The sequence below is a fragment of the Brachionichthys hirsutus genome, chromosome 20, assembly GCF_040956055.1.
Source record: "Brachionichthys hirsutus isolate HB-005 chromosome 20, CSIRO-AGI_Bhir_v1, whole genome shotgun sequence".
NCBI classification, from domain to species: domain Eukaryota; kingdom Metazoa; phylum Chordata; class Actinopteri; order Lophiiformes; family Brachionichthyidae; genus Brachionichthys; species Brachionichthys hirsutus.
In genome coordinates this window covers 7,940,973-7,964,377 of record NC_090916.1, presented here as the reverse complement: position 1 = coordinate 7,964,377, position 23,405 = coordinate 7,940,973, and the positions used below count along the sequence as shown (strand labels likewise).

At 50.1% G+C, this 23,405-nt stretch overlaps 1 protein-coding gene across 1 annotated transcript in view; it reads right to left on the bottom strand.

The window, feature by feature from the left end:
* ryr3 (ryanodine receptor 3) overlaps positions 1–23,004 on the bottom strand; it is a 44,974-nt gene extending 21,970 nt beyond the window's left edge. Inside the window, exons 1-41 of the mRNA XM_068753942.1 lie at positions 22,844–23,004; positions 16,986–17,105; positions 15,743–15,847; positions 13,385–13,459; positions 13,217–13,295; positions 13,024–13,136; positions 12,717–12,816; positions 12,515–12,608; positions 12,350–12,424; positions 11,462–11,618; positions 11,149–11,313; positions 10,684–10,805; positions 10,420–10,600; positions 9,986–10,121; positions 9,017–9,112; positions 8,759–8,877; positions 8,315–8,448; positions 7,989–8,230; positions 7,645–7,837; positions 7,322–7,538; positions 6,993–7,097; positions 6,616–6,719; positions 6,303–6,386; positions 6,040–6,199; positions 5,799–5,943; positions 5,434–5,639; positions 5,125–5,299; positions 4,792–5,000; positions 4,514–4,677; positions 4,364–4,412; positions 4,119–4,279; positions 3,781–3,943; positions 3,319–3,405; positions 3,016–3,242; positions 2,719–2,931; positions 1,814–2,429; positions 1,470–1,670; positions 1,230–1,332; positions 942–1,076; positions 451–724; positions 245–359 (exon numbers count right to left, since the gene is read on the bottom strand). Of these exons, the coding sequence (XP_068610043.1) occupies positions 245–359; positions 451–724; positions 942–1,076; positions 1,230–1,332; positions 1,470–1,670; positions 1,814–2,429; positions 2,719–2,931; positions 3,016–3,242; positions 3,319–3,405; positions 3,781–3,943; positions 4,119–4,279; positions 4,364–4,412; positions 4,514–4,677; positions 4,792–5,000; positions 5,125–5,299; positions 5,434–5,639; positions 5,799–5,943; positions 6,040–6,199; positions 6,303–6,386; positions 6,616–6,719; positions 6,993–7,097; positions 7,322–7,538; positions 7,645–7,837; positions 7,989–8,230; positions 8,315–8,448; positions 8,759–8,877; positions 9,017–9,112; positions 9,986–10,121; positions 10,420–10,600; positions 10,684–10,805; positions 11,149–11,313; positions 11,462–11,618; positions 12,350–12,424; positions 12,515–12,608; positions 12,717–12,816; positions 13,024–13,136; positions 13,217–13,295; positions 13,385–13,459; positions 15,743–15,847; positions 16,986–17,105; positions 22,844–22,888 (6,264 nt within the window). The 5' untranslated portion in view covers positions 22,889–23,004. The remainder of the gene's footprint in view (positions 1–244; positions 360–450; positions 725–941; positions 1,077–1,229; positions 1,333–1,469; positions 1,671–1,813; positions 2,430–2,718; positions 2,932–3,015; positions 3,243–3,318; positions 3,406–3,780; positions 3,944–4,118; positions 4,280–4,363; positions 4,413–4,513; positions 4,678–4,791; positions 5,001–5,124; positions 5,300–5,433; positions 5,640–5,798; positions 5,944–6,039; positions 6,200–6,302; positions 6,387–6,615; positions 6,720–6,992; positions 7,098–7,321; positions 7,539–7,644; positions 7,838–7,988; positions 8,231–8,314; positions 8,449–8,758; positions 8,878–9,016; positions 9,113–9,985; positions 10,122–10,419; positions 10,601–10,683; positions 10,806–11,148; positions 11,314–11,461; positions 11,619–12,349; positions 12,425–12,514; positions 12,609–12,716; positions 12,817–13,023; positions 13,137–13,216; positions 13,296–13,384; positions 13,460–15,742; positions 15,848–16,985; positions 17,106–22,843) is intronic.
* Positions 23,005–23,405: the final 401 nt, after the last annotated feature.

Genomic DNA, 23,405 nt, shown 5'->3' with positions numbered 1-23,405 from the left:
CTGCAGGCAGAAAAGTAAAATACGAAGATATCAAAGTCAAAGCAGACCCCAGACAGAGAGGAGCATTTTTCACCGATGCATAGAGAATGGATCCATCCATAGACGCAGCGTACGGCCTGATGGTCTCTATGGCCGACTAAGCCTCCTCTGTCGGGGTTTTCAATCAAAGAGTCTCAAACTCAAAGGTCTGGGCCTGAACCGGAGACTAAAACGTTGGCACATGCATTTATTCGACTCGTCCTACCTGCGACTTGTCGCCTCCCAGCACATTGACCATCACCTCCATGACGGTCTCATGCATGCCCAGCACTCTCATCAAGTTGGGATGCTGGTAGAAAACCTTGTTGTTCATGATGTCGCTGCAAACACGAGAACGGGATTCACGGCGGTCACGACGCACTGAACCTTTCTGACGCATTAAGAGCGCATCGCGGACGCAAACCTTCTTACCCGAGTCCATCAATCATGAGTTTCTCCTCCTCCTTGCCCATGCGCACCGACAGCAGAGACCTGATCTGACGCAGCGATGCCAGCAGGTTGATAGCATCTTGCACAGAGGCGGCGCTAATGGTGTAGGACTTCTTCATGGCCCGGAGCAGCTCGCCGATGCAGTCGTACTGTCTCCGGAGAAGGCTGAACATCACTCTGACCAGCTCGGGGTCCTGAATGTGAGACTCCTGAGCCCAGCTGGTGATGGTCTGGGAGATCAGCTCCTTCAGGTTGGCTGGAAAATGACATCTCATCATTCAAACAGCTGATGACTAGTCCTACGCGTCTGTGGGACGTTATTCTAATGACGCCGAGGCTCGGGAAAAGTGCTGTCAAAGTCCAAATGGATTTTATCCGTTCCCCAGGCGCCACAAAAGGTCCTTTCATTATAAAGAAACTAAATGGCTGTAAATCAAGCGATGGAGTAAGCGGGCCATTTTCTAGTTACTTACTGGGGGCAGCCTGCTCCTTCTCTGTTGGCTCCTCTTCAGTCTTCTGGGGGGGGCCTTTGATTTTGTAGATTAAAGCAAGGAGGCGGCCTTTTATTGAGGTGTCTTGCTCTTCCTCCTCGTCCTCCACAGGGATTCCTGCGAGGAGAAACCCATTCAGTCCAGCAACGATGTCACGAGGAGTAGTTATCATTTCACAATCACATATTAGCATCTTGAGTCTATCATTGACCTCGATGAAACGCAACAGACCACAATCGTAAGCGCATTATTGCAGCAGCTGAACTCTACCGCAGTGAAGCCGCAATTCCTCGTGGAAGGAGTTGAGCTCTTCTTGGATCTCCTCGGGGCAAGGGCAGTCATCCCCGGCGCTAAAATTCAGCAGGATGTTGATCTAGAGGAAATAAAAAAACAAGGAGGTTAGAAATCCAGAAACTTGGAAAGGACGTGGAAAGAGACGGAGAGTCCGACTAATGAAAAAAAAAGATCTCATTTTAAAATCCCATCTCATGCATCGCCGGGCTATCGTACCTGCTCGTGCGGGGGGGAACGGAACTCTTTGGTCTTCTTGGCCGTGACCGCCGCCGACATGTTGAGCGCCAGCATCAGCTCGTCGTAGCGGAACTTCTGGTTGTACTGCAGCTTGGACACGAAGCCGTCCGAGAAGGAGGCGATGGCCTCGATGCGATGCTTCAGCTCGCAGTCGCAGAAGTAATGCAGCAGCTCGCACATCTGGAGAGAGAGAGAGAGAGCAGCACCCAGTTCAAAGAGGTCCGTCCAGCAAAGACGGACATTTCAATGAACTCTGCATATCTTGAACGAGGCACCTTTCTAATCGCTGAAACGTGCACGCATGCTTTAGTGATCATTTTCACCTGCCGTTTGACCGACTCGGGCAGCGACTTCTCCAGAAGCCCTTTGACTGGGGGTTTGCTCTCCTTCGTCTCCTCCTCTCCCGCCTCCACATCCTTCTCCTCGTTCTTGCTCGCCTCCTCTTTCTCCCCGGCGACCGCCGCCGCTGCCTCGTCGCCCTTGCCCTCCTCACCCTCCTTGGCATCGCCGAACACATTGGGGTCGATCATGAGGAGAATGAGCCTCACCTCCTCGCTGGTGAGGACGCCCATGATCAGAAGGGTTGCGATCAGCTTCAGGATGGGGACAAACTGGTACTCCACGCTTCCTCCCACGGGGTCTCGGATGTGTATGCCGCCGCCCTGCACGGCCTCGGTGAGCATGCTAATGGCTTTCTCTTTCAGGATGCCCAGAGGGATCTGGGGGCTGTAAAGGTACTGCTGACGCTTTGTGGTGATGATGCAGACGGGGGAGAAGTGGACCCGTGGTTTGAGGGAGGTGCTCAGGCCCACGCCGGGCAGGGAGTGCCTCTTGGACTCGTCGGGGAACAGCTTGATGGAGCGAGTCTCATCCGTCACGGGAATGATGAATTCGTTGTTCATCATCAGACGAGCCTCCTTCGCCGTCTCGAGATGAATGCTAGCATTAGGAGAGGAATCAGTTTAATCATCGGTTGCCCCGGAGACAACAGGCTGTGCTCCTTATTTAGAGAGTAGACATTTAGGTTTTAAATGCTCCCAGTGGTGTCATCACATGACTGTGATTCTGAGGGCTCTCATCTACGATTTGTTCTCAATCAGAGAACATTTTGAGAATGCGATTTTCTTCCACATGCACGGCGGGTTACATCTTAAACTTGAACTCTGTTTTATTTTTTACTTTCCTCATCCGATTGCGTTCCATTCAAACACCGATGCAACCGTCAGACCTGATTAGGACGTCGTAGAAGCCCCCTCTCAGCATGCCGGAGAGGTACTGGTTGTCGATGGTGTAGAGGAGCTGCGATTGGTCGAGGTGGCTACAGAGGGTGTGAGCAACCCGGGTGTTCCCCAGGGCGCAGAGGGCGCAGTACAACTTCAGGGTGTGGTAGTGGAACTTTCTCAGGTCTTCCAGCTCGGACAACTCCAGGATGTCCAAACACCTGAAAGAACGGGGAAGGGTCGGGGTAACAGCACGGCAACCGGACTGGGCGGGGCATCTGTAGCAACACATCCTGTTTACGTACCTGTTTTCCTCGGGGATATGCACGGCCATCATCTGCAGCGGTTCCAGACACTGCACCACCCAGCCGTGTCTCTCGCTGACTCGAGCCGTCTCCACCGTGAGGAAGGTGTTGGGCATCCGGCTCCACAGCACAGCCACTATGGTCTGGACGTCCAGTCGCGGGGGGCACTGTGGCACCGGGTTCCTGTGCTCGCTTTGAAACATGGCAGATGAAAGCGGCATTGCATCCTGGGGAAGGTCAGGCAGGGTAATTAGTGAACGGGTAATAATAGAGGATTTAGATTCGACTGGAAAGGAGACGAACCTTGAACTTGACAAATTCAAACTGGAAGAGGTTTGGACAGGTGGGACGGACGAACACGGCCGGGAACAACTTGGTGTTTGGCTCCACCTGAATAAGGCAAGTTAATTCATCAACGTTGGCAATGGGACATGAAAAAAGAATTTAACGCCACAGAGAGTCTCCTCCCTCTTCGAACATCCGCTCTTGCGGAAAATTAAACAAATGTCGAAAGGCTTTAAAACCGCGAGAGGCTTTGCGTCTTTAAAAGCATCCCTCTTCGCCACTCGAGCAGAAAGAGGCGAGGACCGGATCACTGAGCCGACATCCGATGCTGTCGAGACTCCGCTGTGGAATCAGACGGCAATCGATTTGCCTCATTTCCCAACTGGATGAGTTTTACCTGCGTATCCGTAGCGATTACTGTAAGGCAGTATATCGGTGGCTTCTGCTTCCATCCTCTGCTGTGCTTTCACACTCATTAACCTGATATTCCGCGGGGAGCTCCTTGCCGTTGGCGGTGAAAGAGACGAGGCCCGTGGCGAGGTCGATCAAGCATCCGATCTCCAGGTCGGCGTTGGAACGGCCGGAGGAAGAAGAGCCGGCGGCGTCAGCGCCACACACCATGTAGCAGTTGCCCCGCTGGACGCTGGATACGAAGCAGAAAAACGGAGGCGTGAGAACGGAACAGAGCCCAAAAACAAAAACATTTATAAAGGAGGAGCTCTGAAAGTCCCAGAGACAGCCCGACCCGGTAAATCCGCTGACTCTTCCCCCTCTGTCTCAACACATCCTCCTGATATTAGATCAAGCAGAGCGCTTGCCTCTCGTGGACGCGTCCTCTCTCGTCTCCCAGGGTGACGGTGACCGTCCTGGTCTTGCTGAGGCTGAAGTTCTTGGAGTAGTAATGGTAGTCCGGCGTGACCCAGCCGACCCAGACTGACGCAGGGTCCTGTCCAGCCAATATTCTCACCGAGTGGTAGTACTGTGGGGAAAAAACACACACAGCACAATGTGGTCAGAGAGCAATCACGCTGTCAAATGTTAAATATGCATTTGACCGATTTACAGATGTGATGCTTCCGTAGTCAACAGATCCGTCTTCTTTTGGAGGATGGCTACAGAGACAAAAAAAACCCACAAAGCGATTTTACTTCTCATACGAGGCGTCGTAAATAAAAGCACATTTAAACAACGCGGTCTGGACTCGGTGTCTGACCTGAGATTCAGCGACTCATCCAGCAGCTTGTCTGCAGAGTAGAACTCCACCGGCATGCTCAGCCGGCAGTACAGCATGTCGCTGTTGCTGTTCTGCGTGCCGAATGTCTTGTGGGTGACCTTGAGGCAAGGAGGACTGTCCACCGTTCCGTCAATCCTCGTCACCTGAGGAGTCCATCGTCAAAGAAGAGGGAATTGAACCACAAAACCGCGTTCCCATAAAGAGAGCAGGACAATGCAAAAAAAAAACATGCAAGAATAACGCAACTCCTTCCAAACCTCGATGTGCATGTGGTCCTGTGGTACGTTGACGAAGGTGGGAAGGCGCTTGCTGAACCACATGGTAATCTCTCGCTTCATATTGACAGCAAAAGGCTCGAAGCCTTCCTGGAGACCGCACATGGTGTAGAATTTAAAAGTGCTGGCGTCCTTGCCCAGGTTCATACGTCCGATCTGAGACATGCCCAGACTGCACACAGGGATGAAACCTGCAGTCGGGGGGGGTGAGGTCGGAGAGCTTTCCTTAGCATGCTCAATAAAAAACGTCAAACGCCATTTCTCGCTTTCACTGGCCAAATGCGATACAATAACAACAGAGTTCAAAGGCCTCACCGTTCTCCGTCTCAAAGTCAGCGAAGCAAAGCTCCGAGCCCTTGCTGGTGATCAGGAGCTCTCCGTTCAGGGTGAAGATCATGGACTTGTCCTCCATGTTGATCATGCAACCGACCACGTCTCCCTTTTTCCACGGATGGCCGAAGTAGCGGCTGCCTGCGTGCATCCGTCGGCCCTTCAAAGGGAAGGCGGCACGTTTGAACCGTGTGTGATTATACATATTTATAATACAACTTTGGTTGTTAAAGTGAATTGAACGTAAAAGCCTGAAACAACAATGCCGTTGGACTGTAGGAGCCACTGCTTTACCCTGTATCCGTCAAAGACGAAGACCTGGTCGTCTGTGCCGAGTTCCACATCAGGCCTGCAGCCCGGTCTGGCCCAGCCAACCCTCATGTCCCCTCCGGTCAGGGCCTCAAACTCAAAATACCACTTTCCGGTCTTCACCGCGTACGTCTGCTCCACCCGGAAGAGGCGGATGGTCTCGATGCTTTTATCTAGCGACACGTGGGCACCTAGAGTTTGGGCGACACGTGAATGAATGGCGAGAACTGTTCCGCATGTACACGTTTATTCTGTGCTGCTGAATGTGAAATCGCTTCGTTTGATTCTGCGATAATGGCCTGTCTTATCGGATCTGGACTGGATTCTGCGATGTGACGTGGTTCTCGCACCCTCTTGATCCGGGGGGTCAATATCGTATCCATAGCCCACCGTGGTCCTGATTGCTTCTCTCAAACTGTCCCTATTAGACTTCTTTGTGCGCTCATCCAGCAACGCATACGGCACCAGGCGAGGATTACGTCTGCTCTTCAAATCCTGACACGGAAATGAAAACTGGTGTCAATACAGGAAGACAACATTATCAGGCCGCCCCCCAGCCCCTCTCAAACCGGGAAGGCCGGTGACTTGTACCTGCTGGATGCCATAGGTCCATCCTTGTTTGATTCTGTCTTTGGCCCACACGTTGTGTGCATTCTCGGCCAGTTTATCTACCAGAACCTCCTGACCCGCATTCAGCTTCACATCAGAAAGCTCCAGTGGCGCAGGCTTATAACCGTTAGACATCACGTAGCTGCAGAGGGCATTTAAAAAAATAAAAAGATCCTGATAAGTAAAAGACAATAAAATGTCGTGTTTCTCGAAATGCAAGAAAGTTGGAAAACCTGAAACCTTACTCTTTGGGGAGTTTGACTTTCTTCAGATCGTCCTCGGCATGAATGTTGACCTGAGCCACGTGGCATCCGAGAGCCAACAAGGTCCTGAATCAAAGAGCAGAACCCGATCACGGGAGATCGCTTTAAAGAGCCAGACAGCGCTACAGTGAGATGACTCGGTAGTTTAGCTCAGGCAAGAAGCGGAGTCTAAAAGAAATCAATGCAGCAATTCACTCCGGAGAGTCATTACAGTGTGAGGGATAATCTGAGCTCTCATGGCATTCAGCAGCGAGCAGGACCGTCCCACGGGTCTTCATTCATTACTTAGTCTTACTTAAGAGTCTCGCTGGACATCTGCACGTTGTAGTTCCTCTCAGTCTCAGGCAGCTTGGCGAAATCCACCAGGCAAGGGTGCTGCCGCTTGTTGTCGTCACGAATCTGGGCCAAAAGCATTGCCGTTACTCTACGTCTGACGGCACCTTGAGAAATGGCGGTTCTGGTTTTTATATATATATATATCACTCCGAATCCTTTGTTAACCGCTCATAAAAGGGACTGGCTAATACCTATATCTCAGCAATTCCTTGTTATCAGTAACTGTGCGCCAACAGGATGAGAAAATGGCCTTCGATGGCTTTGTGAATATGTGTGTGTAATGCGTGTGTGTGTGTGTGTGTGTGTGTGTGTGTGTGTGAGCGATGGCAGCGTTACCTTGCCATACGTCCAGCCGAGTTCGATCTTGTTCATCCCCCACAGTTCGTGGATGTTTTCTGCCAGTTTGTCCCGGACGTTGTCCAAATGAGGAGGAAGAACAATCTATAGAGAGAGACGGACGTGTGTGGGGGGGGGGGGGGGGGACAACAAGTGAAAACTCTCCTTTTCTCTGCTGTCCACACCATCATTTGATTCCTAGGACACTGGGAACATTTGTATTCGTGACAAGTACAATAAGTAGCAAGTAAATGATTGCTTTTGTATTGATTCCAACCGAAGCAGAAACCCTGGATGATAAAACCACTTTAGGGGAGCAGCACTCTCACCTGGCTGGTGTCGACAGGAGTGGGGATGTAGGAGGCCTGGGACAGGAACTGGGTGTTTCCCAGCAGGTCCCGGACCCCCTCATGGTCCCTCTTATAGTCCTTCACGGCTTCTATGTGCATCGTCTCTTTGGGCAGCAGTGCCTCGTAGCACGGGGAGTAACCGGCCGGAGGGAGGAACTTGAAATCGCCGTGGCGTCCGCCCAACAGGAAACGGACCCTGGGATGAGACGACACGATCAACCAGGGGTTTCTGTTCAGTTACGGCTGCGAGGAAGGCCTCCCAGAGGAAAGGATCATTTCATTTCTTGGACTCTTTCCCTTACTTGACACCTGCAGAGAAGCTGACGACGGGGAAGAACAATCCCTCGACGTTGAAGTCCTCGAACATCCCCTGGACGGGCTGCCCGTTGATCCTGAAGGACATGCTGGGAGCGCCCAAATCCAGGCAGCAGCTGACCACGTCGTCCGAGTTCAGCAGGTGTTGGTTGATGGAGGCCACGGCCCTCGGGATCCGACCTAGGCGACGCCGCGTCGAGACGGAAAGGAAGGATAAAGACGGGCGTGAGGAGAACAGGAAACAGGAAGGGGGACTTAGGAACACCTGCATTTGACTGGTATGCAGATATGGGCTTTACCAGCTGTAGTACTGCAGAGGTTCTGGTCCTACCTGACCAGAGATGCAGTCCGTCAAAGCTGTAGGAGTACAGGTCGTCCCCTACGCCGTTGCCGCCCCATCCCTCTCCTCCCCCGGGGTACGGGGCGTAGCCTCCGGTGTTGGCCCAGCCTACCCTCAGGTGGGTCGGCTCTCCGGTCACAAAGTGGTCCACCTGGTCGATCACCAGCTCGAAATACCACTTTTTATACTGAGCGGAACCTTCGGCGACGCCGAGGAAAATGTTTGGCCTCATGCTGGAGGGGGGGGGAGAGGAGACGGGCGCGATCGATTTGGGAAATTAACAACGACCGCAAAGCAGTCGTTCTGATCACAAGTACCTCTGAACGTCGTTGACCAGTCGGGTCTGAAGCAGCAGGTCCCTCTTAGGAAGCAGGTTGTCACAGATCAGATTCTGATTGGCTCTCACCGCCACGCCATTACAAACACAGAGGGAGCACAGGACATCCAGAATCTAAAGGACAAACATCCAGCCAAACATTTTCATCACTTCTTTCATCACAGAACGAGACAAAATGTTCTGGCCCAGAGTGAAATGTTTGCAATTGATATTTGTCTAAAGCTTCAAATAAAATAAACACTTTATTACCCGATAGAGGAAACACTTCCATCAGCGTACTGCGAGATTAGAGCACGAATAGCGTGCTAATCCAGTACATAAACGCCAGCATGCTACACAGCACGTTAGCACATATCGTATGTAGGCTATGTGCGGCTTGCCAACATGCCACACATCGTTCTGCTAACACAGACACAACGCCCACCTTGTGGTTGCGTCCGTGTTTGTAGAGCAGAGAGATTATGGATTTGATGTGAGCCTTCTGGATGATGTTCAGAGCCTCCGGACTCTCCACCAAGATGCAGTGCAGCACTTCCAGGATTCCTGACAGTTCATACGGAGCATTGGATGCAGAATTAAATGGATGTAAATCCCATAAATCACATGAATAAATTGGGGTTATTTTAAAAATGTTAACAGAGCACCTGTAAAAAAAAAAGGGGGGGGGGGGGGGAGGTCATACCTGATGAAGATTCCAGTCTCTCAAGCTTGCTGACCAACCAGTCCAATTTGCGGGAAAACTGGGTGCAGTTGGTTCGATTCCCACGAATCAGCGCAGCTGAGGAGGTGAGAAATCGTGCTGTTTAATAAAGTTTAAGTTTGAATCCAGACATCTCAATTCAATATGACAACTCTCAGGTGATTGGCTGAAGGGATCTTGATGTTGAGGTGTTTTGCCTCCCGCCCCATTCTCCATCACCGTGGCAACATTATCAGGCCGCCTCCCAGCATTTCAGTGTAATTTTTCACCGTTGAGATTCGGGGACGCCGGACGGAAGCTATTTAACAGCCCTTTGTGCCAAAGGAATACCGACGGGAGCCTAATCGCTTGCAGTTCTGCCTTTAAGGGAACGGCGGACGGCGTGAGGCAAGGGCGAGGATGCTCAACACGAATGCTGTCGATGTGATGAAGAGGAGGAGAGCATGCAGAGGAGCGTACGTGTGGGTGTTTAATACGCTTACACTGCACTACAGACTAGGGAGGTGATGAGGGTGACTCAAGGTGAGCCGAGGGGAAGCTGTTGATGGGATTGCTCTAATGGCAGCACAACAAGAATATTCAAAATGAAACTTTTCAGGGTCACAGTGTTAGCATTCATAACACAACGCAGGCGGGATCAGGCCAGCACCTGAGACGGGTGGCATTTAGCTATCGATGCTATCATCTCATCAAATATGCAGCTGCAGAGTTTATAATGAGGTCACGCTGATCTCAGAGAATGAACGAAGAATGCAATGATGTCAAGTAGTCACACGCAATCAACAGCTGGGAGCTCCAGATGTGGCACAAGAGGAGGAGAAAGAGGGAGGTGTAGGGGAGGAGGAGGATTTAGTGAAGCCCTCTGGGGGACGATAAATACCGAACGTCTATCCGGGGTCAGCAGCCGACATGGGGGGGTGGAAATGTCATCGGCCGGTGAGGAGCGCTTACCTAGGAGTTCATAGAGCAGGTTGAGGATGTCCTTCCACGCCGCGCCCGCCTCCTCCCCGGCCATCTCTGCAAAGTGAGCGGCGCTGTCGTACAGGTTCAGCCGGTCGATGCATTTGGACAGGAGCGCCAGCATGCCCTGGAAAAAAGTGAGCAATGAGAATCATCTCGGATTATCTGAGCTTCTCTTTTGTAGCTTGTATTGCTGTTACCGTCCCTTGTAATAGCAATGTAATAGCCTTGTAATAGCAATGCATAATAATAAAAAAAAGTGTTATTTAAGCAAAGCCGTCACAAAATCTTGATTTAAATACTCCCAACTCTCTTGATTGATGAATTTAAACCGACGCTGCTCCAGACAATTGATCTGCTCCCCATGTAGCCGCTTCCCAATCAGCCCTCAGGGCTCCTTCATCAGGAGGCGACGGCGCTCTCACCTCCTCTTTGAAGAGGTCTTGGCGTTTGATGAGTGAACGCAGGAGACACTGTTTCTCCTCGTGCTCCAGCTCTGAATCGGGCTGCTTGAAGTACTCGATCAGGTCGTTCAGCGTCTGGAGCACCTCCTCAACGTACCCGTCCACCGTCATGGATTCGCCCAGTGCGGTGCTGTCCAAAGCCCTGAGGAGAATGAGGGGGGGTAAGAACTAGACCCAAAGAGAACCTGACCAGTCCACCCAAGATGGAAGCAGGAGTGGCTCTACTTGATGAAGTTGGTGAAAAGGAAGGTGGTGTTGCGGATGATGCGTGCCGCCCTGGACTCCTCGTGCTGGCAGCGCTGCAGGATCAGCCCGTCGTCCATGTGTCCCTCAGAGTGCAGGCAGGCCTAGACCAGGACACGCGTCTCAGAATTACAGCAGAATAATGAAGAGCAGGCGGCCCGAGCGTGGACCGGCCGTCGCTTCAGCTGCACTGGCTCGCCTCCAAGCCCGCACGGACCGCCTGGCAGCGGCACAACTGGCGTTTGGCATACCTTGCAGGTTTGCCCTAATATCCCCCCCCCCCCCGTCTCACCTACAACTTGCCATCGCCGATTATCACATTCAAATGAGCTGCTACATTAAATATGCAGGAGGTGTCAAAGAGGAGGGGCTGGGTATCCAGGGTAGACAATCATTTTATGTAGAGCGTCCGGGGGGTGTGAAATCTGGAGGTTTAAAACCATTTACCCTCCTCTTCAGGGGTCCCAGGCGAGACGATTTGGCGTCGGGCGCTAGGTAGGACAACCAGAGTCCCGTGGCCATGTGCATGATGAAGCAGACGGAGTCACCGTACTTGATCTCAGGCACCCCCATGCCGTCGAGGTCCCTCTTGGGGCCCAAGTCGCCCTTTTCCTGTTGTGTGAAAGGAAGAGGATTTGTGCGTAGATGCTGCGCGCTTTTGTTAGCTCTAGACATGGAGCCACTGGTGTAAATGTGAATTCTAATTATCAATCAATCACCAGAACCGAGGAGATGAAAGGCAGCTAGAGGGAGGACCCACCTTAGTGGGCCTGAAGCAGAAGGCGGTGGCCGTGGTGTCGCACTTCTCCCTGTCCTGCAGAACCAGCCCACGGTCCTCGGTCAGGGCCAGGTAGTGGCCGGTCGAGAGGTGGCGTAGTCGGAAAGCCTGACCCCAGCGGATGTGGCTACTGCTCCAGCTAAACACAGAGAGGCGTGTCTCACTTTTTTTATTTTATTTTAAGTTTGTAAGTGACAGAAACACTAATAGAAGACGCTTTTTAAAGTGCAGCTTCCTGAAAGATAATTTTGTTTGTGCGAAAGTGGTACAACCTGTCGTGTCAATGAAAGGTCCAGAGCCGTCATTATCAAATCTTACGAAGAATTTAGATTTCTCAAACATTTCAGATTTAAAGAAACAGTGAGCAATACACAATATTTGGACTTTTCACAATTTAATACTTTAAAAAAAACAACTACTACTATACTAGATTATTTGAAGTAATGGCTAGAAATCAGCTTAGATTAGTTTATACCCGAGAGTTAAGTTGGCTTCCGTCAGTGCTTAACTTCCTTTGTATGTTTAACACTGAACAGAAGAAGATGCGCTTTGATAGATACGCCTGCAGCTTTTTAAAGTGTCCCGACTTTGACAGGCCGTCCCCGGGAGCTGGCGAATGACCCGACTGCGTGGGCGGGCCGGTTAAAGTGGGCGATAGACGGAGGAAGAGAAGGAGATCGAGAGCGAATGCAAATGGGAAACTCACCCTCTGAAGGACAGTTGAGAGTAGAGAGAGGCGAGGTCTATATATAACCTACAGCAGCAACGCGTCTGCACATAAAGCACTGACTCGTCCCCCAAAGACAGATCCTTTCCATAGGGAACAAATCCGTTTTCTTATTCTCTGTGTGTGTCTTTGTCTGATCTCACCTGATCCTCAGAGGCTCCAGTCTCCAAAGAGAGCGGGCCTTCGACGCCCCTTTACCCGCCTCATAGTTCACTATCCTGAGGACACAAAAGACAAAAGTTTGGACGTCTTTGATTTCAAGCATCCAGATGTCACATCGTCAAGAATCCCGGGACAAATCCGCTGACCTCTGCTCCTCCTCGCTCTTGTCGGCGCCCGGGATGGTCAAGCTCTCGTCGTGGCCGTGGCAAAGACGCATCACATGTCCGCCAATTAAATACCCTGAAAACACCCAGAGACGGAACAATACGGTTAATTAAAGCAGGAGTAATGCTGAACGTTCGTTTGCAAAACGTGGACGCGGCACTTTTGAGATCTTGGTGAACTTGCCGACAGCCATGTTGCCGGACGAGCAGGTGGTCTGGATGTTCCACAGGGTCTGCATGAAGGAGGCGTCCACCTGGCTGCTGCCATTGCAGACGGAGAGGTGCTGCAAGATGCAGAGGAGGGTTACGCACTTTCAGGCAGTACATGGGGGGGGGGGGGGGGGGTCAAGGGACAAACTCAAAGATGAATCAGAACTGCTGAAGTAACTTCTTCACAAAGTTTAATTTTATGTGGTTTTCTATTAGATATGTTTGAACATTAATTTAATTTTCATCTCAGCCCCGCGTGACTCGGGAAGGACTCCGCCTACCAGGTATCGCTCCGTCGACACGCTGACGAGGATCAGATCGTCCCCGATGCGGACCTTCTCGCCCTCGGACCTCTGCTTGGATGCGGGATGGATGGTCCACCAGCAGGCCTCTCCTGTGGACGCAAATATACAAACCACTGGTAAATAAGAATATATATATATTTGGGCTGAATTTGATTAAAAGCATCCGTACCTATCGAGTCCTCCTGTAGTCCCACGTCGAAGGACAGCTTGTCTGTCAGCGACCTCGACGTCTTCAAACACGTCAGGTACTGGTGGGTGAGAAATGATCAAGCATCGAAAGTGACGGGAGTGTTAAAGCAGGTTGGAAGTCGAGGGATCTGCTCTGCTTGGCTCTCACCATACTACTGAAGGAGTGGCGAAGGAGAATGGCGTGACCGTAGAGCAGGGTCCGGTGTCCGCCGCCCTGACCCGCCTGCCAGGGAGCACACGGGAAACAGATTACCTTCCCATCGATCCACAACATCCTCACCAGCGGCCCGTGTTTTCCGTTTCATCCGCCGTCGTCACCTTCCATTCAAAGTGCGGGCAGGAAACGGACAAACCAAACAAACACAAACCACACCCAGTACACGACGAGCTCATTGTCGAGACGGTCACGAACATTTGGAGCAAAAAGCAGGTGGAGACAGGCAGAAAATAAAACAGTTGAGCCCCCCCACCCCCCCAGAAAAAATAAAATAAAGGTGATTTCTGCTCCACGGCCGAGGCAAATAAAGAGCTTCTACTTACCCTCCTAATCAGCCTCTAGCGGCGGATGGAAGACAGAGGACGATATAAGAGTCGAGTCTGACACCTTCTCCGTAGCAACGCTCTTAATGAGGCGTCGGCTTCAAGGCCTCCAGCAGTAATGAATGAGCGTAAAGTTCACCGTTTCCCATTACGAGGTGGGAATACGTTTCTGTAAGTGTCGTTTTTAACGGGTTTAAACTTTGCATTGGAAACGTGGTCAAACTTAAAGGGTAAATTAGCCCAAATAGTCACATAACTCTGAATCATATTAATTTCCCCACAACAATATCTCATAATAATGACGGAAATTCCCATTATCAGGGCTTTATATTATCGTTGGCTTGTTTGCCAGTACAATGGCAGAATTACTGGAAAAGCTTTGAATGGATTTTATTCAAAATGCAATAAATTATTGATTCAGCCGTGTTTAATTCTATCATTTATTGCTGATGTGGGCAGACATAGAGGTTTGGGGCCAATTTAATTTTGCGATGATATTCTAAATGATTCCTCTGAAGTGAAGCAGATGACTAAAATCAAGTGCCTTAAAAGTGTAATTTCATTCATTCATTGACTAACCGCGCTTTGCTGACTGATCGTTAATTTTCCTGGCCGGTCTTCTCTTTGCTAAACCCTGACGAAGCCAAATGGTGATTAAGCAGTTCGCTTAAACGTTCGCTCCATCCAGCAGCCAACCTTTATACACGCAATGCAGCATCCTCGATGGAGCACTCTAATAACGGAGGGAGTCACGCCAGATCCATCTGCTGAGTACCATCGACTCTCGTGTATGCATTTCATGACCTCTCCAGAAAATCATCCGGATAATGTGCCCCGAGATCGGGCTTTGTATGATTTACATTTACCTCATAAAAGTCAGTCACGAAATAATGTACAATATGAAAATAGACAGGGTGAAAAAAAACGACAAAAAGGTGGGAAAAGAAAAAAAGTGATTTCAGGTGTAACAGTTGTGCGTGAGGATATTCTGACATCCAAACTGATTTCAGCGCATTTCCTTGTGTCAATAACCACAAAATTAATGTTATGGCATCAAAGTAGGTCTCTGCGGGCTGCGGGCTTATTAGCCTCGCTATCAAGGAGTTTGCATTCCTGCCAACATGGTATTGTCTTGCCAGAAAAGAGAAAAGAAAAAGGGTGAGCCGACAACGTTGCACTTTTGGAGACAAGACAAACGTGCTACCCACGGGATGGGAGATGACCCGAGCGCTGCACAAACGATGCCGTCTGTGCCAGAAAGCTGCGCTTTGCATCGGTTTGCAGCGACAGCCAGAGACATCCGGCATTGTAATTTCTTAATTACTTACCTCATTACTTGCATTAGTAACGAGGGGTTTGATTTGTTCTCCATTCATCTCGCGACCGGCCGTTTGTTCGGTTCAGTTGGCCGTGCTGCACAATGATTCATGCCACTATGTCAGGATAGCACGGGGCTATCAATATGCTCTCAGGCCGCCTTCATCCGACAGGAACAGCGATGAACACTCAGAAGCCGTTTCTCATGAGTAGGCGTTCCTTTATTCAACATTAACGCTCGGACCTATTTGAGTAAAGCGCTGTTTCCTCTTCATTCTTGCCAAAAACATAGATAGAAAAGTGCACACCTGTGCTAATAAACATGCCAAGTCATAAAGTAAATCAAGAGAGGAGGTGGAGGTCGAGGAGATGGGAGTCGGAGGATGCAGCAATAATCCCTCTCTTCCCTTCGAGCCCTGGTGGCCTTTTCATTTTCAGAAACTTCTGATCGCTTTTTTTTTTTGCAAAAACTTGGAATATGTTCCAGAGAACAAAACGAGACGGCAAAGTCATGATGTTGGATTTTGCTCGGGGGGGGGGGGGGGGGTTGAAAGCGCGTGATCCTAACAGGCCACAGAATGATTTGTGCACGTGTAGACGGTTTGTGTGCATGCGTGGCTTCAATCCGAGGGAGGAAGGCGCTGCTCACCCCTTCGCTGTTCGGCCCAGTGTTCGCCAGCATCTCCTGCAGGGCTCGCACTGAGAGCGCCTGCTCTAACACGAAGTCACAAATACACAGGTCCGGAGGAACATACTGCAGGAAGGAGGGAGAGAAAGACGAGGAGGTAAGAAGGGAGCGCGGGGACGGAGGACGCCGCCAGCCCTTCGCGGGGTCACACAGAGTCAAACAACCATTCCGCACACACGTCCCATGTTTGAGGAGGTGGAAGGAAACCGGAGAACCCGGCGAGAACCCACACAGACGTGGGGAGAACATACAAACTCTGTACAGATAGGACTCAAACCTGGTACCTTCTTGCTGTGAGGCGACAGCGCTAACCCCTGCGCCACCATGCCACCCCCCTAAAATGTTATTTCAGTGCATAAACGCCGTGTATTTTATTTTTACCGTTCACGTAAACAACAAAATGCAAACATTATGTTCTACTCCAATGTGCTAGATGGCACTGTTGATCAGCATATACTGCTGTGTAAACAACAACATGTAAACAAATGAGCAAAAGCCCAATGAATGACTGTAATATTATCTACTTCATGCTCATTTACTAGAATATATGAGATTAAAATCTACAAATCAAGCCAGAAGTGAGTGTAGCAAAAAGATGAAAAATACAAAATCAGCCTATGAACCTCTTTAAAAACTAGAGTTACAGGTTTTCTGTCAATCCCAAATCCAGAAAAACACACTCATGCTTTTACTTTCAGTGGGAGAGATTTTCGCTGCCGCCTGCTGGGGTGACATGAGGTGAAGCTGAATATCACCAGCCTTCTGCTCGAAACAAAACGTATTGTGAGCGCCATCACATTTAAAACGGCGCCCCACAACCCATCTGTAATTAGATCCTGGCCTCCGCCCTCCCTCTCTTCCTCCTCCACCGGCGCCGGCGGTTTGCCAGGCTTCGTTAGACGCAAAGAAATGACGTGTCAACGCCGCGCTAAATGGCCTTTCACACCCAGGAGCCCCAAAGCACTGGGGGGCTCCTTGGGTGCGAGGAGGCGGGCATAGTGGGAAACAGAACCTAGCCCTCGCATCCCTGCTTATTAGTCTGAGCGTTATTCTCAACGGCCCAATTAAATCGGGCATTGCTTATAAGTCTTATAGTATTAATACGACCTGTTGGGGAGGAACTACTTTTTCTTTCGTTGTATTTTAGCCTGTGTCCGTTTCAAACATCCACGTCGAATTCTAAATCCTGTGTTGCCGCTCTCACCTTAGCTTCCGATGTGGGTTCCAGGTAACACAGGCGGTTCCCGAGTCCCTCGGCGGCCAGGCAGAACTTCCGATGCTCCTTCTGTATGGTGGCGACACACTGGAGCACCACCTCGTCGTCCTGCCGGAGCAGAGGGGGGAGCGATCAGGCCAAAGGAGGCACAGGAGAGTAGAGGAAAGATGTGTGTATGTGTGCGTGTGCGTCTGTGGACACATGTCTCCCTCCAGCTCACGTCCCACACTAATCTGTGGTGATGGTTGCCATGGTTCTGGCCCCCACCTCCTTCACAGCAGTATTAATTCAATGGATTTAGACAGAGGCTGCAGCATCCGCAGAGTCAGACAGAGAAATAACGGGCCCGGTCCGCCTTTTAGACGACTGTCTGTGTGTGATTGATCACAGTCCAGAATAAAATATTCTTATCAACAAATCGGGCCCTCGTTTGGTGGCCCAGCCGGTCTCCGCTGATACGAGCCTGATAATATACTGCGGCCGGTTTATGTTTCACAGCAATAATAACCATCTATTTTAACAGCGCAGCAATTAAGTGTTCTGGTGAAGCGAATGAGGGCCTGAGCTGGCACAGACGTCCACTCGAGCAATGATGAAATGTCCCACAAATTGACTTTGATGCTTCGGGGAGAAGATTAGAAAAGAAACCAGTGGCGAGACTCCACGGCCGCTCCGATTCAGTCGTGAGGCAAAGTGACGGCGCCGTGGACGGCGAAGCTGAATATGGCCGCAGGATGGCCAAAGACTTATCGCATCTTTAAAATCGAGTAAATGCGCCTCCTCGGGTGTTTGGAATTCTGTTGAAACCAGGAGGCGCACTGGATCTGCGTGGTTCGGTTCGGACGTTCGACTTTTCATTTTCCGCCATAGTCGCAGGTCGGGCAATAAAAGTTCCACCCGGGACCGATGTCACGAGTTACATGGTGCTCTCGCTCAAACAACTGCTGTGTCTCCGGGACTGAAGCTCAAACCATGTGTCCCCACTACCAGGACACTGTCTCTGCAACCTCGACTTGATCTCCAGCCAGAGAATCTGCAGCGGGACCATCTGCTAAACCGCTAAGGAACAGCACCGGTACTATGTTTAGGTGCTGCCCCCCCACCGTGCTCTCCAAGTGCAGAGTGGGAATTTGATGTTGATTTCTCCCAACCCGACCCCACAGGTCCCTCTGGATCCTGCAGGTCCCTCTGGATCCTGCAAGTCCAGACCTTCAGTGTTGATCTCATTGCAACTGCTGGAAGCGTTTATCAGACACACATCGTCTCCTGCTCGTCTTTTGCTTTCTTCTTCCTATTCCTTCCTTCACCGAGCAGCAACACTCTAACTTAATAGACAGCAACAGGTGTGTGTGTGTGTGTGTGTGTGTGTGTGTGTGTGTGTGCGTGTGCGTGTGCGTTTGCATGTGGCACAACGCATCCACCGACCGAAACCTGAGAGCGGCAGATGCTCCAGCACGCCAAATAACCTGCCAACGGCTCACACCCGGTGCTGCCACCGATGTGAAACTGAGAAAAGGGGAATCTGCCGACCCCTCATCGGTGTTACTTTGACAGGTGGAGACCGATGGGCCGGCCGGGAAGGAACAAGAGAAAAGGTTAAAAACTGGAGGGAATCCCGTTTGTCTCCTCATTCGCACGGCCTCGCTGCTCAGGAGTCGTGTTTCCCGTAAATGTCAGATGGGTTGCTAAGTACAGGTCGAGCTGCGAGTTCCTGCGGCGCTAGCAAACGTGCGGACCAGAGAAAGAGCTGATTGGGGCAAAGGCTGGTACGCGTCTCGCTGTTCAACGGCTGCATTCACGCACAGAATGCGTTCATTCTCACAGCGTTTTCACAAAGTGTCAGCCTCATGATAAAAGTTGGCGAAAATGAGAGCAGCAGTGAGAAATAGAGCGGAAGGAGTGAAATACAAACGAGCAGGTGAGAAAGGCGGGGAAACTGTTAGTGTTTTAGCTATGAGCTAGTTCGGTCCGGCCTGCAGGCTGCTTCCAGAATTCTTCCAGGGTTCTGATAATTATGTCGGGTTCTAAATGCCCTGGAGGTCATTCACCCTGAGCACAACCAGTAGAGCGGTGAGGGAGAGAACAACCTGAGACAATCTGGAGCCAATATTTGATTACCCAGGGAAAACTCCATCTTCATCTTCGTCCTCAGCTCTCCTTCCGGGAGCCACAATGTTTCACGTGGGACGTTCTGGCTTTTTAATCAAGGCATCACCTAAAACAGTAAAATGATGATTTCATAAAGATTTCACAAATGAAAAATTGACCTTTTTAAAATGCGATTTTCAATTATTAATTTTTCTTTTACTGAGGCTGGTCAATTATGAACAATAAGTAAAACTTTTTTTAAGTTCTAAAAGTAACTGCGTATGAGGGAACATATTTTGGGTCGCAGAAAAAGCAGCAGAAAGAACAGAAAACCCAAGAAGAAAAAACGCAGAAGGTTCAAACTGTGGCAAAAAACAATCATACCCATGTCGGATTCCAATAGGCACCATGCGTCAGAGTCATTATCAGAGCCCTGAGAGGAGTGACAAAGGTGAGAACAGATGCTAAACGGACCCGAGAGCAAAAACCACAGAGCCAAACTCGCAGGAAAGAAAGAACGGTAAACAGAGCGGGGCTCACTGGGAGCCTTTTTCTGTCGCCGGCTGATGAATGAAGGGGATTTTTCTGGTTGAGAGTCCACTCACGGCACCGCCGCTGAAGCCGACTGGCCACAGAACCAGGCTGATACATCCACGTCTGGTTCAGTTACATATCGGTTGGACGACCAAATTTAATGCACATTTGTTCGTTTGTTTATGAAATCAGTTGTGGAACGATTTTTTAAATTGCAGCCATTTCTGACACATAAAGTTCAACGCTGGAGACAGAATAATGAGTCGTCTCTCCGACCGAGAACCGAGATGAATCCTTCTTTCCACCTTTCTGTTGACTTTTTTGGCTCCCAGAAACCGCTGACAATTAAATGAAACATTATGTATCCTCTAAAAGGGAATTAGAAAAGATCATTTTACCCCCTAATACACTCGGGTTTGGACTGAATAAACTTCACGCATTGCACCAAGATGAAAACGAACAGTCGCACTGAGTTGCGTTTGAGCTCCTGGCTTCACGTCAGACACATTAGAATCGACATTCATTTTTAGAATCGCCAGATCCAGCGCAACAGTTGCTGAACTCCACTTAGGGGGGCTTATTGACACCCGCCGCCACTTTTACGAGCCAACATTTACAACATGCTGCATATGACTGGGTGGCATTAGGATAAATTCTACTTTATCCCTTATTAAAATGGTGTTAAAAGTGTCACAGGTCTGCGCTGACTCAAGTCCTGCCCCGGGAGCCGTTCTGTGCCAGGAGAGCATAGCTGTATGTGCTGTGGAAGCATCGGCTTTAAAAAGGCTAAATTTAAACCCCCCCCCAGAGTCCCTGCCTTGGTATGCAGGAGCCTTCCAGATCATCAGGAACTCCAAATAAGCCCAGGGGAGCTGCTCGCAGGCCGGCGTGCCTGGATCACCTGGTTTTAAAGGTAAAATGGCAGCTCACCTGGACGGCTAGCGTCCCTTTTAATTCCTCTTAAGTTGTCGATTCATTCTAAAGGCTACACCTCAAAGCTGGCCAGACATCACACGTCTGCTCATCTTCAGACGGACCCAACAGAAACGCGTTCTTATGATGGAATCCCAAATCACACGATGCTACTTAGACCTTCAGCGTCCTGTTCTGTTTTACAAGGTATTTCATATTTCTGCACATTTCTTTTCTGCAGAATGAAAAAACTATATTTAAGGCACGTTTTAAATCTGTCATGAGCCAACCGGCTTAGATGACTTCTAATCATGGAGCAAAGCACTTTTGCCATTATTTGACCTTTGGTAATCTCGGAAGGCCTCGCCGGGGGGGGGGGTCTCTGAGGTTGCAGAAGGGGCTGCCGAGTTAATCTTTGCAGGGGAGGTGAGGAGCTACACCCAAAGTTACACATTAACAGCGAGGCGTGTCCAGTAACAACAACACTTTTCATCCCATCACATGTTTCTCCTGAAATGTACCAACAAAAACAGCTGCTGCCAAAATAAATGGCACAAATGTACACGAAAGACATGGCAGTTCAGGCTAGGATTTCCTCCAATACATGTTTCACTCAGCAGTGTGGTTTGACAACAATTAAGGGACCTCTGGGGAAAGCCCCCCCGCCCCCCTCCTCTCAGATTGCTGTTGTCACCATACAGCCCGGGATGCCTTTGTGGCAGTATAGAATCTGAGAGGCGAGGGTCGGCACATCACTGGCATAGTCGGGCTGGTTACATTCAGCCCGCCACAAACGACAAGCCGGAGCCTTCGGGGGGGATTAACGACATTTTAGAACCACTTTTTTGCAATTATGCAAGAAAGGCTCGTCTAATGAGCGTTGCATGATGGGATATATAGATTCTAAGCATTGACATGCTAGAATCAAAGGAGTCAGATTTACAAATACTGTATATGAATTCACCAACCAGCTGCTTGGATATTGTCTCCTGCTTATGTTTTATATCCCTTATCAGCATTCTTTACACACACACACACACACACCTACACACGCACACCCCCACGCGCACACACACACACACACACACACACACGTAAGGTAAATATTTGGCCAAAGTAGATCGTGCAATTAAAATTTTGTTGTGGACTGTACAGCAGGTCTTACCTCGACTTGTAAATAAGATCCATTCGCCCAGCCTTCTGGACAAACATCTCTGTGACTTTGGTGTAAAAGTCCTCTTTAACTTCTTTTATTTATTTCTCTATAAAGTTTATTAACTTATATATATATATATAATCTTCCATTTAGCAGTCAAGGGTACAAAATAAATATATATATACACAAATGGACTGTCGCAGCATACTTGACCTTCTCTACCAGCATATTACCCACAATACTTTTTGTCTCTGATACGTGAAGAAGAACAACAGCAGAACGAGCCTGTGTGCTCACACACGCCCCCTTCAGTGAGGCAGAGGTACTGCCTCCCCTCCTGCTTTTTCATTGCGGCGTTTTCTCAGTTGAGCAAGACCAATACGCGCACATGAAACACAGACTATGGAATGTGAGGACATGTGTTAAAAGTGGACATACAGAGAGATCAATTGCATTTGCTCAATGTGAGTAAAAAAAAAACTATAAACGTCACTGGGACGCAGGTGTGGACGTCCTCATCCAGCATCGCTCTCCATGCAACACCTGAGACACACAAAGGTTCACCTGCAGGCGCGGGGAGAACGCAAACACCACCATAGCTGTCATATCATATCTAAAATAGCCATTGCAGAGGGGGGGGGGGGGGCACAACTCATTGAAACTGTCCCCCTTCCTCCCCCGCCCCCACTCCAAAAATAAAAAATAAATAACACAAGGTGGAGAATGCGATTATGCAAAGTTAAGCACAAAAAAAAGCAATGGGCGGGTTAGAAGAGGTGTAATGTTTGTGCACAACGCGAGGATGAGAGATCAGGAATGAAGGGAATAAGAGGGGGGGGGGGGGCGTGTTCGATCAGATGGACACAGCCTGTCAAGTGTCATTCCTGCCGTGCGCGCACAGAGCGCCCCCCCCCCCCCCCCCCCCCCCCCCACCACAGAGAGTCCCCGCCGACAGGTGCGTCGTGGCTGCGAGGCGCAGCGCGCAAAACCTGCGGCAACTTCCAATGAAAATCGCTCATGCGCGAGCGAGGCCCGAAATGACCCCCCCCCCCCTCCCGCAAAACTTCCGCGCAATGATCCAAGTTGGATCGGTGGCTTAATTAACGCACCGTCCGACCCAAACCGAACCGGCTCCGGTGAGTTGCTCTTTACTTACAGTTCTCAAGAACTGGATCTCATCTTCTCCTTCTCCCTCAGCCATGCCTGCGAAGGAGCCTCAGACTCGGGGAGCCGCCGCTGACTGCCGGCGGAAACGCGATGCTCTGCCTCCCGAGCCGATATTAGCGTGGAGCTTGTCCACAGCCATATAGGGCATCCCGACCGAGCCCCCCCCCCTTTCCAATCCATCTCCCCTTTCTCCCCCTCCTCCTCCTCCTCACCCCGGCCATCCTCTCCTCCCAGGCGCACCGGGGGAGGAGGGCACGCACCCGCGGCGGGGGTGATGCTGCAGCTCCCGCAGGTGATGGATGCATCTTGATTTAGTAAAACAGGCACCAGCCTGATATTTATTCACTAACCAGTCAAACCAGTCTATTCAGACTGAAATTAAATTAAAATGAGTTAGACTTGAAAATCATGTTAAAACACACTGGTTTTAACTTTACAGCGGATTATCAACGTCCGTCTGAACGCCCGACAGACCCTACAAAGACATTGCTGACATCTGTTGGTCAGGTGAACTTCATCTACACTGTGGGGCCTGACGGACACCCCCCAGG